Below are 17,959 nucleotides of genomic sequence, written 5' to 3'. Positions count from 1 at the left end.
TACCAATGACCATAGTTCTATAATTTAGGAATTCCTACAATTTACTTTGAGAAGCCTTATAGCTCTGTGAGTTACCTACCCACAAAGGTGTTGATGAGATAAATGTCATTAGCATGTGTTGCCACAGAAGAGGGAATAAAATCAAAAGAGGTTTAGTAACCCATAAAGATTTCCAAAGTTGGAAGGTTACATTTTCAGAAAGTCATTATTAGTCCACAGATACATATAAAAGCCAAGTACAATGTTTCTTGATTCAAGGGCAGAAATATTTATTTTAAGATAATGTAAGAATGTAAGACAGGTTGCTTTGCAATTTATAATAAGAACAGTAAGTTGGAACTTAAGCTAAATAAATTGCTTATTATGAAATGATTCTGAGAAGTACCATAAACTGTTTATCATGTATGCTTTCTGTAAAAAGTTTAATATGAATTTTATGTATAACTTAATTCTTCCAAAGAACAGTTTATAGAAGGAAACACTGACAATAACAGCATACATGTAGTCAGTACCTTATTATTTTCAAACCACTAGCAAATTTTAAATTGATATAAGTAACAATTCAGTGAGATATTTTTATCTCTCATTTTATAGATGATAAAATTCAAGAGTGATAATATGATGGAAATCACTTTAATTTACTTTCTTTTCTATTTTATCAGAACATTTATTTATTCACATTTTAATATTATGTTGCAGCCTTACAAATGTTTTCATCCACTCACTCTGATAAGCAATAAAGAATAAAATAAAGATTGCATATGTACAATGGTATTCTTCCTTGGGAAAATGACAGAATTATAAAGGATTTCAATGGGCTAATTTAATTTTTAATCTATATTTGCAGGATTTGCCATGTACGCAACATAGTATAACTTATAGTCAAGGATTAAAGGAAATTGCATTTTTTTCAATTACTTTAGGTACCAAATCATATTAAGAACATTCAGTGTAAGGTAAAATAGACCTGAGGTATGTTATATGAGTGGGTAGGCATTTTCATTTAGTCAGTCAATTAAATCAACTTTCAAAGCAAGTGAAATTATATTCTTATACTATATGGGATCCTTGAACTTATGAATAATATATTTTAAAATTACGGTCATAAATAATATTAGATAAACAATGTAAAAAGTCTAACATACAAAATCAATGCTAAGAGTAACATTTTCTTGGAAATAACATTACTTTTATAAATAAGCTGATGCAGATCAATTTCACATTTAATAACTTATAAAAACAAAGTCAGTGTTTTCTAGTTTCATATGCAAAAGCAAAGTAATAGTTGGAGTGTATGTAACCTACATTAAATATGTCTTAGAAAGGAAGATAAATGAACTTATCTTCCATATGCAATATGTAAATACGTTAATTTAGATTAATTGTTCTATTTTTGTGTAGTATCTTTGTATAAACTAAGCATTTTTAATTGAACAGATTTCTATTAAGTATTATCAAATTGTTTCTCTATGTACAAATCTAATTTTGTTGTGATTCAACAGAAAGTTTTTATTTTCCCTCAAGACATATTCTTTTGAAATAATAAATTATATTTAAATTATTATTACTGGCTGTTTAGCATCACTTTTCAAGTGGTCCTTTTGCAAGAAACAAAAAATATTAGCTTCTACTTAATATATACATCAGTCTTATAAACCATTTTATATTAGTCTTTTACAATACTTATTTGATGCTAGACATACATTAACAATATGCAGTAAGTTACAGAGTGTAAGACGTTATTTTTACTAGTGTTATTAACGTGTACCACCTATGATCAGGAGCAGCTTCATGTTTAAGAAGATAATGACAATGACAATGATTACTGTTACAACAACTACCACTGCTTCTACTATCAACACATGACTTTTTGGGGGAGGAAAATTCTACACTTTAAATTTCTTTACTGTATACATAAAACAATAACAGACATTCTGTTGACTGTGGCAAATAAACAACAATTTTTAAAAACTTTATACAAGTCAAACAACATATGTTAATTAAGTACTTTTAAAAGTTAAAAGTACACATAAACAATTGTTTTATATAGTAGCTTAATTTCTATTTGTTTTCAAAATTATCTCAGTGTAATTAAAAACTGGGCAAATAACAGGAATTTAATTCTAAGGGTATTATAAATCTCAAGCAATATTCATCTCTGAAAATAAGTTCACAGTCCAAAATCAAAGAAAATGCGATGTTCATTTTTAGGCGATCAACATTCCATGAGTCATAAATTATTTTGAAATGAGGAAAATTTCTAATGAATAAATAAATAAATAATATTGAAAGTACATTCATATGTAGTCACCGGAAGTATCTATATACTTCTGAAGGGAATGAAAAAGTGCAGAGAGTTCAGCAAATCAAGGCAAAGCTCAACTTGATTTTATATATATAACATTTGTAGTAACAAGATGCATTTTATCTGTTTTATGTTTAAGAATTCAGTTCCAGAAAAAATATCAATTTCATAGCATTCACCTTTTCCTTCATTCTCTACTTCTTCTGACCTCAGACCTGCTTCCATTCTCAAAATGTTGCTTCTTGTTATTTGTCACACAGATAGTAATCCTTTAAACTTTGTTTTAGGAGTATCTAATTAAAAAAAATAATAACACAAAAGCAATATTTATTTAGGATATAATTCTGAGGTGATAGTGTTAATCAAATATTCTTATAATAATATGAAACATAAGGAATTCAATAAAAACACCCCACATAAAATATAAGACACAAAGACTTAAAAGCTGAGTGTTTTGTTTAGTAATCTGTGCAATCCTCAATCTTAGGCTTAGAGAAAGGTAGCCACTTCCCGGTATGGCTCTATGCACTATTACTTAGAATCAATGGTGCCAGTGTGATACTACAAGTCGGTCGGGAACACTACCTGTGTGGACATACCAGACAATGGTCCTCCTTTTTTTTCAATGTTTAGTTTAAGAATTTATAAGGCAGTTTAAAATTCCTTAAAATGGAGATTAGGAAGACCTGACTTCTTTTGTTAACTCAGCTACAATGGTTACCACCTTAGACAATAAGTAAGCCTGCTTGCCTCTAAACATTTTAGATGAGTATTTCCCAAAATGGATTCCATAAAACACTAGATCTCAAACCTAATTTGTAAAATGCTGAATACTGCCATTTCCTTTTGGCAAGACAAAATGCATAGTAGCATATTACAATCTAATAAACTCTATGGGGAAGAAACTTATTTAACCAGTTTTATTATGATATTTCTTAAACTTGACTAAGCAACTTTTTTTTTTAAGTATGCATTGATGTGCTGAGGAACCACTTTGGGAAACACCTCTATCTATCTATCTATCTATCTATCTATCTATCTATGCTTCAAGCTTGAGAAAAACAGCAAGAAACATATACATGAATATACTTGCAAGCATTTTTAAACCAACAATAAAATCTCCATTGCAGAAATCTAACTAATAAAAACCCACAACTGACCAAAATTTTATCGCTACAGTTGACTTTTGAAAGAAAAAAGAAAAAAACAAACCCCTCGCTTGGAGACTAGAAACAAGTTTGACACATTTCTTTGGGTTATAAATAATAAAAATGTGATAAAGAATAATAAGTTATAATAAATAGGAAGTAATAAATGAATAAGATAGAATGAAGCTTAAATTCTGGTTTTCCACTGACTAGCAAGTTATCCTATGCAAGTTACTTGTTAAACATTGATTTTTCTCTGTTGTTAAATGGGATATCTGTGAGAATTAAATGAGATACTACTTGTGGAAGAACACTTAATATAGTGCCAGACAACTAAAATAACTAAACAAATAAGCTGTTATTTTCTGTGGATGCTCAGAATCATGATCCTAAAAAACAGTAACAAATATTCTTTGGGTGCTAATTATCCTATATTATAAAAGTCCAATTTTGATTCATTACATTGTCTGCTCACATACAAAACTTCAGGTTTAATGTAAAATTTTTCAATCAAGATACTCTAATGACTTAAAAATTAAAAATAAATTAGATAATTCTATTTCTTTCAGCTATTTTCTAAATGTTATAACAGAAAAATAAATTATGATCCCTATTGTTACTGAACAAATTTAGACAAATAGAAGCTAACATACTTATCTGCTGTGAAGTTCTTTCTTCAGGCAGGATTTGAAAGTGGGGTACTTCTGGACTGTTTTATAACCCTGTAAAACAGAAGAGCAAAGTGTGCAAATGTACAGAAAGACAAATACAGCGTGATTTCACTTACATGTGGAATCTAAAAAGTCAAACTCATAGAAGTGGAGAGTAGAATGTTAGTTACCAGAGGCTGGAAGGCTGGGGGACTGGGGAGGAAAGGGGGAAGGTGACCAAAGGATACAAAGTTCCAATTAGACAGGAAGAAAATGATTTTGAGATCTATTGTGCAGTAAGTTGACCACAGTTAGTAATCATGTATTTCATATTTCAAAAATGCTTTTAAAAAGTACATTTAAAATGTTCTCACAATAAAATGTGAGCTGATAGATTTGTTAATAATTTTGATATAATCATTCCACTATATATATATACCAAAATATCACATTTACCCCATAAATACATATTTGTATGCTATTATTTGTTGATTAAAAATAAAAATTAAAAAAAGGGCAAATGTAAATAAAATGCTAAAGGCCACAGGTATGTAATAAATAAAAATAAAAACATAACACTTAAGAGAGCAATACAGTGGCAAACGTTTCTAGCGTACTTTATATTTAATTTGATCTTGCTCCTCTAAAATTTTTGAGGCAAAATAAACGATTTTCAATGTATCTTGTTTCAAGTACTTCTGACATCATCTAAAATGTTAACAACTAACCACCAGGTGGCAGTTAAGTACACAGCATCTTTACTCAAGTAGCTTGGACTTTAAAGTCATTAAAAATCTTTAAAAATACTGTCTCAGATGAATCTTGAGGTTTTGGATATATAACTTTTTCTCTTTTAAAATGTATAATACTGGCCGGGTACGGTGGCTCATGCCTGTAATCCCAGCACTTGGGAGGCCAAGGCGAGAGGATTACTTGAGGTCAGGAGCTTGAGACCATCCTGGCCAACATGGCAAAACCCTGTCTCTACTAAAAATACAAAAAATTACCCGGGCACGGTGGTGCACACCTGTAATCCCAGCCACTCAGGAGGCTGAGGCAAGGGAATCTCTTGAACCCGGGAGGCGGAGGTTGCAGTGGGCTGAGATTGCGCCACTGCACTCCAGCCTGGGCAACAGAGCAAGACTCCCATCTCAAAAAAAAAAAAAAAAAGGATAAAACTTAGGGATATTCTTGCAAGAGGGAAGATTGAATATTCTAGCTCTTAATTTTAACAGAACATTTTTTCTCTTTTTCTATTTGTGGCACATCCATAATATGTTAGATATGTACACATTTATTGATTCATACTATATTTCCAGCTTTAAAACATGTTTCTTGGGGGGAAAAAATCACTGAATTTCTGGTAATTATTTTTTACTGTAAGATTTCGATAAAAAAATTTTTAACTTATTTTTCATATTAAAAAGTAATGATTATGCAGTAACATAAGAGCATCAAGTTACCTAGAGGAAATCTGTGTCATCTAAAATGAGAAATAGTGGCCAGGTGTGGTGGTTCATTCCTGTAATCTTAGCACTTTGGGAGGTCAAGGCAGGAGGACTGCTTGAGCCCAGGAGTTCAACGTCAGCCTGGGCAACAGAGTGACCTCATTGCTACTAAAAAAAGAAATATAAATTAGCCAGGCATGGTGGCATGCACCTATAGTCCCAGCTACTTGGGAGGCTGAGGCAGGAAGCTCACTTGAGCCCAGGAGTTCAAGGCTGCAGTGAGCTGTGATCATGCCACTGCCCTCTAGCTTGGGTGGCAGAGCGAGACCCTGTCTCTAAAAGAATAAATAAAATTAAATTAAAATAAAATAAAGTGACAAATAGTGATATTTATTTGTATAGTAACAAGTCCGAAAAGCTAATATGCAGACTAAATTTTTTGAAAATATTTGGCAACATTTTTCTTCCACAAACTAGGATGAAGACATTAGATTAATTGAATATGAAAATAAATTATTATAAGGTCAAACTGATTTCACATTTTTTAAAAAGCATTCTCTTTTATCACCTCAAATTGTTTTTTAAGGGAAGTAAGGCCTACGTTTTTTCTTTTCAAATAAAGCATTCATGTTTATATCCTTAAGAAATTAAGATAAATTATTTCTCAACTTAGATAGATTGATTTCCCTCAGACTTTAAAAAGGATATCAATAGGTTTAAAATGTGTAGGTTTACCCGGAATCCTCTATGGAGTCTGTCTTTCATAATTCCAATAAATTCTTTATAACTTAATTGATCATCTTTGTCAACATCAAAAATCTTGAAGACAGTGTTCACTAAATGTGGTGAAAATTTGAGTCCAGTAGCTACATAGACGGCACGTTTAAATTCATCTAGATAAATGTTACATAGAAAAAGAATAGACTGTTATTATTTTTATAATATGTGTTAATTACTAGAAAGGTTGTAAAAGAAGTTGTTTTCTAAATGTGAATCATGATCTTATGCAACATGGCCTTCCATTAATCCTGCTGTCTTTCAGGTAATGAACATTTTTGTGGTTTAAATGAAAAGAGCCAAGCAACAGCTGTATCTTAGATTAATAATGCATTCACATTTGATGAATGTTTAATGAGCACCTACTATCAGTGACAGATACTTTAGAAGTTAGTAAGATGAATAGGTTTTCAAGAAACTTACGGTTCAGATGGGAAATGAGACCCCTGCCCAAATAATCATTACAGGGGCCACACAAAAACTACCAATAAAGTGCTATGAGAATCTGGAGATGAGTGATCGCTTCTGTGTGTAGTGTGGAGCAGGGAGAAGGGAGAGAAAGGCAGTGGTTAGGAAAAGGATGTGACTTTGTCTTTGAGCTGAACACAAAAGGACAATTTCAGCTTACAGAGATGACAGAAATGGCAGATGAGATGACATGAATGAACCAAGGCAGGCGGGGAGGTGGGAGGGCATAAACCACATTCAGAAAACAGGGAGTCTGGTCTGGGTGGAGCCGGGGACATCTAGGATCTCAAGAAACTCTGCACAGGGACTTTGAGGCAGGGAACCAGAACATTCTTCAATAGGCAATTGGAAAACTTAAGAGTTTTCCATTGCAGATGTGTCATAGAAAAGTTAATTTTTTAAGAAAGATTATTCTGTCAGGTGTGTAGGAAACATCAAAGAGGAAAGCAGCTAGTAGCAGGATTGTCACTTTGGTGGCTACTACAATATTCCTTTTAAGAGGTAATAACCTGAATAAAGACACTTGTGATGGCAAAAAGAGATGGACGTATTTCTAGCGCCTGCAAGACAGGTGACACCATCAATTTTTTTCATTTCCCAGTTCTAAAAAACAAACAACTTTTCTATTCTGAACCCAGTAACCAGATATTGATTTGTTTCTTTGCACGTTGATGGATTTATCACAGCAGTAAAGGCTAGTCTGTAGAGGCAGAGTTGCCAAAGGTTTTGGCTTTAAAACACTAAAATGGGTTGAGAATATGCCATATTTGAACATCTAGACTACAGAAAGGGTAAAATATAAAATTTTTCAGGTTTCTCTTATTCAATGAATAAATGAATAAGGCCACATGATGAAATCAGTATCTATGTTTTTGGGAAAGAGAAATTATCATCAGCACTTAGGGACTGCAATTTGGCTTCTCTCTAGAACATAATAATAGCCTGTCCTCTGGGGTTTAAGCTTGTGCATTAACACAGATTATGGCAGAGACAGGTAAAATCACCTTAAGACAAACAAAGTCCCCATAGGGCAAGAATTTTTAAAAAGGACATGGCCATGAGGGGAGGGAAGGTGATCACAGCCACAGGATCCTAGGAAAAGGGCTTGGCTTCTTAGTCCACCTACAGCCAAAGACAGCTGGCTCTGAGGACACCAGCACTCGGGATTCTATGACCACTGTATTTATTTGAAAATTATGCAAAACTGATACTCAATTTTACAGGTTAGTTGGTTAATGTAAATCCATGGCTAAGAGGTGGCTCTGCTGAGAAAATTCCAGTTTCTGAGTCAGCAGGCATTAAATTAGTAAAATAAAATACCATCCTGTGAGAACAGGGCATGACCAGCTGCTTCCTCCATAGGTACACACAAGTCCCTCAATGTCACCCAGTGGCCATGAGGTTTCTTCCCTCATGGCTGTTTTCTAACAAGTACCAGAACTGACTTGTCACTGAAAGTATACACCGGACTTTCACACAAGTTGATGGGTGATATGTCATATTTAATTAATTGGTTGCCAAAATCTATAGAAACAACGTAGTATTACTTCTTGCTTTTAATTTTTGTAGATGATTACTTACCTTGCCCTATAGAACGACTTGCAAAGTTATACATATTCAGGGCTATTGCAAAGTCTTCTAGGTTGTTTAAAAACTGGAAAAATGACCTGAATTCATCAAATGTGATGCCCTATATTGGGAAAGGAAATGGAAATACATTTAGTATTGCCAAATTTATTAAAATCAGGATCTACACATAAGAGAAAAAAACAGATTAAGCATTTGCAATGTATCTTGTAAGTAAACATTTCCAGGGCACATTTTGACGTTGTTCTCCAACTGGAATGTAAAATTCACTCAGACTTACTTTCACTGGGTAGTGCTGCCTGCTATTAGAATAATAGGTAAAAGTATTTTTTAAACACTGTCGTGTCAGCACAAAATTCCAAAAAAAAAGCTCCAATAAAAAAGAATTAAAAAGTTTCAATTTTGAAAATCCTCTCTTTTATGCCTGATTTTTTTTAACCTTGTAAGGTAAATATGATAATAAAGAAAAAAAACAGAAAAAAAAGCCATAAAAAAGTTTCCCCTGCACATGTATTCCTCAAATGGAATTCAGCATCATCAGATCATGAATGTCTTTATAATGACAATGCAAAATCAAAGTGCTGACTCCATGTCAACGCAGTGTATTCACACTTGTTCCTGTCACTATAGCACTGCCAGGGCAGTGGCAGGAAGTGCAATGACCTCAGAGGTACAGTTCTGGGTGCCTCCACACTGGGCTGGTGTGGGATAATGTAAAGGATTGGTGGTCAGGGTGGCCTCTTCTGGAATGTCATGTGTATAAACTGCAATTATTGCCACTGCTGTTACTTCAGTTGAATAGGGAAAGTCTTTGAAATAACTACAATGTATCTTAGAGAATACACATTTGGACAAGAGGAGCTGCATTTAGTTAATGGGTTCTCCTCAGCAAATTAACATAATTAAGAAAGAGAACAGAGAGAAGAGCAGAAGGCCGAGTTGAGGCCTAACAAATTCTTACTTAATACAAGGGTGAGAGGAAAGGACACTAACAAGGCCGTGTTGGAAGGCCAGGGAAAGCCCCACAGGGATCTAGTTTCATATAAGCCAGCTACTGATTAGATCAAATGATTTATTACCCAAACACTCAGCTTTTGGTATATGTTACTTCAATTACAACTCATCTTTTACTTGCAATGGGAGAATCCTTACTGTCTTTTCTCCTCACATTGTTTACTTTCCTTTCCTTATATTGATCATTTATGACCATTCCAATCTTGGATCCTGCTTTGTGACTCTATCCCACCCATCACGTTTTCTGTAGAAGGCTGTTTGAATCAGTTAGGAGGACTGCACCAGAAAGGGTTTGTTGTGACGTGGAGAGCTTGTTGCCAAAAAAACTGGTCACTGCTGTGGTTCTGCACCAGTTTATGCTGCAACCCGCTGCCATAACAGCAGTGTCTGGGTGACAGGCTACTGTTAGTAGGAGTAAAACACACGAGGATGGAATATTTTTAAATAAAGGGAAAACAAAAATATCAATATATTGGGGGGCAGGCATGAAATTAAGAAATAAATTTAAAAATGACAGACTATAATGTTCAACATCTGAACTTTCAGATTTTTCAACACATGGTTCTCATTTTTGGAAAGAGGTCAAATTCAGAACATACAATCATTCTTTTGTGTAGATTAAACACTTTGTGTTTAGAAATATAAAATTATAAAATAACAAATGGGCCATGTATTTTGATGGAGATAATTAAAGCAATGTTTCTTAATGGCCAAGAGGGACAGACAGTCAGAGAGGGGCAGACAAAAGGGGTGTGGCCATTTCTTCACTCTACCATCCTCACCCTCAGAATCACTACTGGAATAAACCATCAGGACTTGAATGGAACTTGTCTTAACTGTTAGAAATAAGGTGAAAAGAAGTAGCTTATATGCTAACAAAAATAAAACAATGATAACTGAAAAGCTGAAAACATCAAAAAATACATGCACTGAGAGTACCGGAATAAACTCAAATATTTATGGTCAACTGACTTTCAATAAGAATGTTGATATGGTTTGGCTCTGTGTCCCCACCCAAATCTCATCTCAAATTGCAATCCCCACGTGTCCAGGGAGGGAGGGACCTATAATCCCCCCATGTTGAGGGAGGGAAGTGACTGGATTATGGAGGCAGTTCGCCCCATGCTGTTCTCGTGATAGTGAGTGAATTCTCATGAGATCTGATGGTTTTATAAATGGCAGTTTTTCCTGTGTGTTCTCTCTTTCTCTCCTGCTGCCTTGTGATGAAGGTACTTGCTTCTTCTTTGCCTTCCGCCATGATTGTAAGTTTTCTCAGGCCTCCCCAGCCATGTAGAACTGGGTCAATTAAACCTCTTTCCTTTATAAATTACCCAGTCTCAAGCATCTCTTTATAGCAGTGTGAAAGTGAACTAATATAGATGTCAATACCATTTATTGGGGAAGGAATTGTTTCTTCAATAAATGGTGCTATGACAACTGGATATCCACATGCAAAAGGAAGAAGCTAGACCCTAACTTCATACCATTTATAAAAACTAATTCAAAACAGATCAAAGTTCTAAATTTAATAGTTAAAGCTAGTAGACTTACAAAATAACCAGACAAAACTTCATGACCTTGAATTGCCAACAACTGCTTAAATATGACACCAAACATATAAGGAACAAAATAAAAATAGATAAATTAGACTTCATCAAACTAAAAACATGTACATTAAAGAACACTATCAAAATTAGCTGGGTGTGGTAGCATGGGACTGTACTCCTAGCTACTTGAGAAGCTGAGGCAGGAGGATCACTTGAGCCCAGGAGTTTGAGGTCGCAGTGAGTATGATCATGCCACTGCACTCCTGCCTGGGTAACAGAGTGAGACCCTGTCTGTAGAAAAAAATTAAAGATAAATAATAAATAAAAATAAAGTGAAAAGACAATCCACAAAATGGGAGAAAATAGTTGCAAATAATATATCTGTTAAGGCTCTAGAATCCAGTTTATATAAAGAACATGTACAAAGCAGTAACAAAATGATAAACAACCTAATTTAAAAATGGGCAAAGGACTTGAAAAATCATTTCTCCAAAGAAATGGCCAATAAGCATATAAAAAGATGCTGAATATAATTACTCCCCGGGGAAATACAAATCAAAACTACATGTACACATATATTCACAGCAGCACTACTCACAACAGCTAAAGACAGAAATCGCCCAAATGTCTATGGAAGGATGAATGGATAAACAAATTGTGGTATTTACATAAAATAGACTATTATTATTATTCAGCCATAGCAAAGAATGAAATACTGATACATACTACAATGTGGATGAACCTAAAAAACACTATGAGACCAGGTATGGTGACTCACCCCTGTGATCCCACTACTTTGGGAGGTTGAGGTGGGAGGATCACTTGAAGTCAGGAGTTTGAGACAAGTCTAGGCAAAAAAAACAAACAAAAAAAAACCCTGTCTCTACCCCCCCTTCCCAAAAAAAATAGCCAGGTACAGTGGGACATGCCTATAGTCCCAGCTCCCTGGGAGGCTAAGGTGGGAGAATCACTTGAGCCAAGCAGTTCGGGGCTGCAGTGAGCTATGGTTGCACCACTGCACTCCAGCCTGGGTGGCAGAGAAAGACCCCATTTCTTAAAAGAAATAAATTTAAGTGAATAATAAAAATACTATGAAAGAACCCAAACAAAAAGGTTACATGCTATATGATTCCACTGAAATTAAATATTAGAATAAGTAAATCCACAGAGACAGAAAGCAGAGTGATGGTTGCCAGGGACTGAGGAGAGAAGGAAACGGGAAGGGACTGCATCACAGGTACGGGGCTTACTTTTGGTATGAGGAAAATGGTTTAGAAGTAGAAAGAGGTGGCAGTTGCACAATATTGTGAATTCACTAAATCTCACTGAATTATTCAGTTTAAAACGGTTAATTTTTTGTTATACAAATTTTACCTCAATAAAATAAACAACAAAAGGCTAGGAAGAGGAAAAGACTAACTCAAAAAATCCAAACAAATCATTACAATATAGTATTGACTAAATACAAACAGATGTTCAGAAAACATGGTCTTATGAGGCTTTCAAGTGTATATAAGCCATGTTTGTTTTCAGCACAAAATTCATGCTGATCCCATAAATTATGCCACAATATATACTGTTCAAAGTTTATTGGTAACTGATGTAAATGGCAAGTATATAATAACTTTTAGAAATATAAGTGAGTTTAAAAGGTTAGGAGAAATAAATCCAAACTCCAAAATTTACTGGCTGAATGACCTAAGGTAAGCCACTTAAATCTTTCTGAATATCCATTTCCTTAAAGCTTAATAACAATAATTATACTACTTTCTTGTTAACATTTGCATTACATGGTTAGTATGAGAAGCCATCTTTCCATCCCTTCTGGTCACTATCTACATTATCTCCTAGATAAGTTTACCTAGTCCCATGGCATTTTAAAATTTTTTAAATTATTTATTTAATATATTCACTTGTTCAAAATTCAAAAGGCCCAAAGATTGTATAGCACAAAATGTCCCTTCCACCCTTAGCCATGTAGTTTCCTTCCTTAGAGGAAACAATTTCTAGTCCTGTGAATCCTTCCAGAGTTAGCATAAGCTTTTTATAGTCTACAAACGGCTCTAAATCATGCCCTTTTCACACTTAGTATATCTTGGAGATAGTTCTACACTAGTAAAGAATTTTTTTCATCTCTCTTCAGCTGCACCTTATTCTATTCTATAGATATATCATGATATATTTGATCAGCAACTTACTGAAAGACATTTAGGCCATTTCCAGCCTGTTGCTATTACAAACAACATTATAATTAGTAACCTTGTACATGTGCCATTTCATCATGAGTGAATAAATCTGTAGGTAAAATTCATAAAACAAAAAAGCTTCAAGTTCTACATTTTAAAATACCATCTATCCATCAATTAACAAGAGTTCAACATAATATATATATTTGCATACATATACATAAAACATATTTGTTAGGAATTAAGCAAATTATACAGTATGTTAGAATATGATTATGCTATGGAAATAAAAACAGATTAAGGTAGGAAGGAATAAGGACAGCCAGGAGAGGGAGTATCATTTATATAATAGGTTATATATTATTCATATAATAGGCTATTATTTATATATTAGATTAGAAAGGGTAGGCATCATTGAGAAATAGCATAACGAGCCATGTGGCTATTAAGGGAAGAACATTCTCGTCAGAGGGGACAACATATACAAAGCCCTAAGACAGAAGATTTGAGAAACAGTAAAGAGTTTCTGTGGTTGGTGCAGAGTGAGCGAGGAGGATCAGAATATAGGAAGTGAGGTCAAAGGTAATGAGGGAGCAGTGTGTGTAGGAGCCACTGTAAGGATTCTGGCTTTTACTTTGAGAAGAATGGCAATCTTACTGTGGTATGATTGAAATCACAGTCAAAAGCATTTCCGTGAATTCTAAATGCAGAATAGATTGCAGGGAGGCAAAGCTGGAAGCAGAAGGATGATCTGGGAGGAAATTCCAACACTCCAGGCAAGACAGAATGGTTTCTTGGATGGTAGCAGTGGAGGTGGCTAGGAGTGGTTAAATTCTTATACAGGTAGTATCAATAGGATTTGTTGATAGACTGATTGTACGTAGAACGTGAAAAGAGGGAGTCCAAAATTTTGGCCACAAGAACTAAGAAGAACCGAAGTCCTATGAACTGAAACAGGGAAGATGGTTTGCAGAACAAGTTTTATGGAATGACCAGGAGTTCAGGTTTGCAACCATTAAGTCTAAGACATCTATTGGATCTTCAAGTGGAGCTGCTGAGTAGGCAGTACATTGCAAAAGCCTGAAATTCAGGTGAGAAGTTTAAGCTGCAGACAATGTGGATATACACTAATGACTACTAATCAGTAGTCCTGACTGCACCCTTGACCGCTAGATTCACATATCCAACTTGCCTGCTTAATTTTTCATTGAGATAACTATTAGGAATCTAAAATATGACTGGTTCCTAATAAAACTCTTGATTCCCTCCTAACCCTAAATTCATGGTTTTGCTTAGCTCAGCAAATGGCATTGTTTCAGCCTGTGGTTCAAGCCAAAGCCCTAGGAGTTCCTGATTCCTTTTTCTCTTATAATGAAATATCCATGAACAGGTACTATCAGCTCTACTTTTTAAATGATCCAATCAATATCTGACCCCTTTTCCCTACTCTTACCCTGGTCCAAGCCATGCTTATCTATTGCCTGGGCACCTATAACAGTATCTTAACCTGTCTCTTCCTTTCAAAGCCAGGCCACCTAAAATCTATTCTGTTATGTAGCAGCCAAGATATCTCTTGAAACATGAAGCAGATATCTGGCACATGAATTAGACCACATCTGAGTGTCACAGTTGATTGTCAATACTTGTTGAATATTTGCTGAATGAGCATCATGCCTATGCTAAAGCAAGGTTCACAAACTTTTTCTGTAAAGGGCCAGAGAGTCAATATTTTCATTTTTACTGGCTACATGGTCTCTGTTGCCTCAACTTTACCATTATAGTGTAAAAACAGCTGCAGACAGTATATTAAATGAATGAGCATGGCTGTGTTCCAATACAATTTTACTTACAAAAATAGGTGCAGTAGTTTGCTGACTCCTGCTTTAAAGTTTAAATACTATAGTGGCTTCCCATCACTCTTACAGTCACTATTTGAATAACTAAACTTCTTACCTTAGCCTACAGAGTCTTAAAAGATTTGACCCATATCTACCTCTCCTTACTCATCTCCTACAATTTTCCTGTCCACTTACTTTACCTTTTGGCATTTTCTCAAATAAACTAAGCTTCTCTGTCCTCAGGCCCTTGGCATTTGCTGTTACCTCTGTCTAGAAGACTTTACCCAGAAGTTCGCATAGCTCATTCTTCACAGTCTCTCCCCAGAAGTTACCTCTTCACTCTTCAGCAAAGCTCTTCCTAACAGTCTACCTTCTTTTCCAGTCCCCATGACTCTTGCTCCCTTTCATAACGTTTATCAGTATCTGAAAGTATGTCTTTTTTTACTTGTTTGTCTCTCCACGAACATACATTTCCATGAGAGAAGGATTTTGCTTATGTTGCCACTTTAACCCCAGTGGTTGGAATAAAGCCAAGTAAATAGTAGATGCTCAATAAATATCTGCTAGGTAAACAAATGAAAATGAAAGTAATTTAGAAATGTAAAGGGCTATTCAAATATTAGTAGCTGTTATTCTTCTGGAGAGAAGGAGATGAGAGATGGAAGGAAGGGGAAGAGTTAAGTAGGTGGAAGGAGGGGAAAGACATAAGTAGAGTGTGGTAAGAATGTCATTGGCTTAGAAAGCCTTGGATTTGAATCCTTGGACAACGGCCTAAGTATCTGAAAGCCTCAGCTTCCACTATTCTAAAAGAAATATGCTGAAGAAAGTTGTCAAGCCTGGAAGGTTGCTCTGAGGATTGATGAGGTAATGTAGAAAAAAAAAATCAATGAGAATCAATTAATTTTGATTCACGTGCAAATTTTTCCATTTCTACAAGTAATCATTTGTGGTGCTTAAGATACTTCTAGAAATTGGAATTTTTCAGAAACTGAATTTAACTTTAAAAAACTTAACCTTTTAAGTTACAGATTTTAATATTTCCATTTAATAAAAGCAAAAAAAAAAAAAGCAGATTCAAGTCCCTAAGTAATACCTCAGTAGCTGGAAAAATTGCACTACTAGGGTAGTACAATTTTCAATATTTATTTTTAGGGAAGTACCTATGAATTGGAAAAATTCTGTTTAACATGGAAAACAGACAAAAAGTACTCTAATTTGGAGATATCGTAAACTAATTGCCAAATGCATGAAGTCTTTTTTTTTTTTTTTCATTCCTTAGGGGAAATGGAGAATTGTTAACATTGTCACAGTGTATCCATTCTAAACAAAGTCAAACTATTTGCAAGTTTTTCTTGGATGACTAACCTGATCCTTGTCTGAACACAAATAGAAGGCAATATATCTAAAACATCCCACGCTTGAAGAGGTGCTTGTAACACTAGTTCTATTTGGTGGCAATGATGCATTCAAATACCACTAGATAATGCAACTGTTCAGAAGCACTGACAACACATTTGTTACTAAACAAATAGGCAATCAGTTGTCCCAGGTTCTTAACCATTCATGCCATCCAAACTCTTTGAAAAACTTCACTTCAGCTGATGATAAGATCACTCACTCATCAATGGTGGTCTTCAAATGACCTTTTATTAAGGGTGTTACGGAAAGGAATAGAGTGTGACAGAAATGATGTCAACATAAACTGTTTTTTATGAGGTGGTATTTAGGTAGTAGTCAAAGCATAGAGCTAAGTGGAATTCTCCTGAAAAATGATATTGTTAATTTGAATAAAACAACTGGTAGTAGCCTAAAGGAGTTTTGAAATACCTAAGAAAAATGTGGATATCTACCCAGAATATACAATTAATTTATTTTTAAAAGTGTAGCCAGAGCATTTAGGACACAGAATGAAACACATCCAAGATATCTTTTAATCCACAGAGAAGCCAAAGAACTAACAAAAGGGCAATGTGTTTTAGAGGCACATATTGCAAAACAGTAACATAACCAACTAAATATGAGGATTAGATACCTTTTCTTCAGGTATACTGTAACGCACATTTTCTAAAAATACTGATGTATTTTCCACATTTGTATATCGTAAAAGAATATGAGCAAAATCTTCTTCACTGATGGTATTCATTCCATTTGAGTAGGAAAGGAATTCTATTTCTAGAACTTCTGTTTGGAGATTATCCATGAATCTATGACAAAAATGTAATAAGGAAGGAAAAAGATAAATAAAGAGTAATCGTAACAGGAGATGAGCAAATACTCACTGTCCTAGAAAAGGTTATATGGAAATAATTGTATGATGACGCAAAGATTAATAAAGTTCCTCCCTGTAAATGAGAATGAAAAGAGCACACGATCGCTTTACCACTTAATGACTGTAGCACCCAGGGCAAATAACCTAGCCTTTCAGGGGTTTAGTTTCCTCATCTATAACATGGGGATAACAAAAGTACCTTGCAGAATAGCAATGATACTTAAAACTACTTGTTACTGTCACTGCAGCTTATTGAGACAAGGAATTGGCAACATACTTTCTTCTGAATATACAAGAGATAACAATCAATCCAGATATCTGGAATTTTTTAAAAAATTCAGTAACTTCCTGTTATAATTATCAATACAACCACTGGTATGTAGGTACTGATAAATGTGGGTATTTATTATACAGAGGATCTTATTTAAAATTAAAGTAACAAAGAGGTGAGTATTGCTGTACTAGACAATTTCTAAAGATCCTTCTGATTTCAGTAGGCTAATAATTTTTAATAAAAATATAAAAATAAGCTCACCTATAAAAATCTTCAAAGTTGAGCTCAGCTTTTCCTTTCTTTCCAAAAAAGTGTACAAGAAGTGTAGTATCTGTTACTAAACTTGTGATGTCATCAGCACGCTTAAAAAAAAATCACAATTTAAAAGTTAGCTTCAATAAAAGAAACAGAATAGGGATACCCAATATTTCTCAAAGAATTCTGTTAT

At 34.4% G+C, this 17,959-nt stretch overlaps 1 protein-coding gene across 13 annotated transcripts in view; it reads right to left on the bottom strand.

The window, feature by feature from the left end:
• Nucleotides 1–244: 244 nt before the first annotated feature.
• Nucleotides 245–17,959, bottom strand: part of MICU3 (mitochondrial calcium uptake family member 3) — a 94,518-nt gene continuing 76,803 nt past the window's right edge. For all 13 annotated transcript variants that reach the window (XM_009454850.5, XM_009454855.5, XM_009454851.5 and 10 more), the window contains 6 exons: nt 17,773–17,873; nt 17,001–17,172; nt 8,378–8,486; nt 6,287–6,444; nt 4,107–4,175; nt 245–2,598 (listed from right to left, as the gene is read on the bottom strand). In XM_009454850.5, the coding sequence (XP_009453125.1) occupies nt 4,107–4,175; nt 6,287–6,444; nt 8,378–8,486; nt 17,001–17,172; nt 17,773–17,873 (609 nt within the window). In that variant the 3' untranslated portion in view covers nt 245–2,598. The remainder of the gene's footprint in view (nt 2,599–4,106; nt 4,176–6,286; nt 6,445–8,377; nt 8,487–17,000; nt 17,173–17,772; nt 17,874–17,959) is intronic.

Source organism: Pan troglodytes, chromosome 7, assembly GCF_028858775.2.
Source record: "Pan troglodytes isolate AG18354 chromosome 7, NHGRI_mPanTro3-v2.0_pri, whole genome shotgun sequence".
NCBI lineage: Eukaryota > Metazoa > Chordata > Mammalia > Primates > Hominidae > Pan > Pan troglodytes.
Note: the sequence above shows the minus strand (reverse complement) of the source record. Positions and strands in the feature narration are given on the sequence as shown.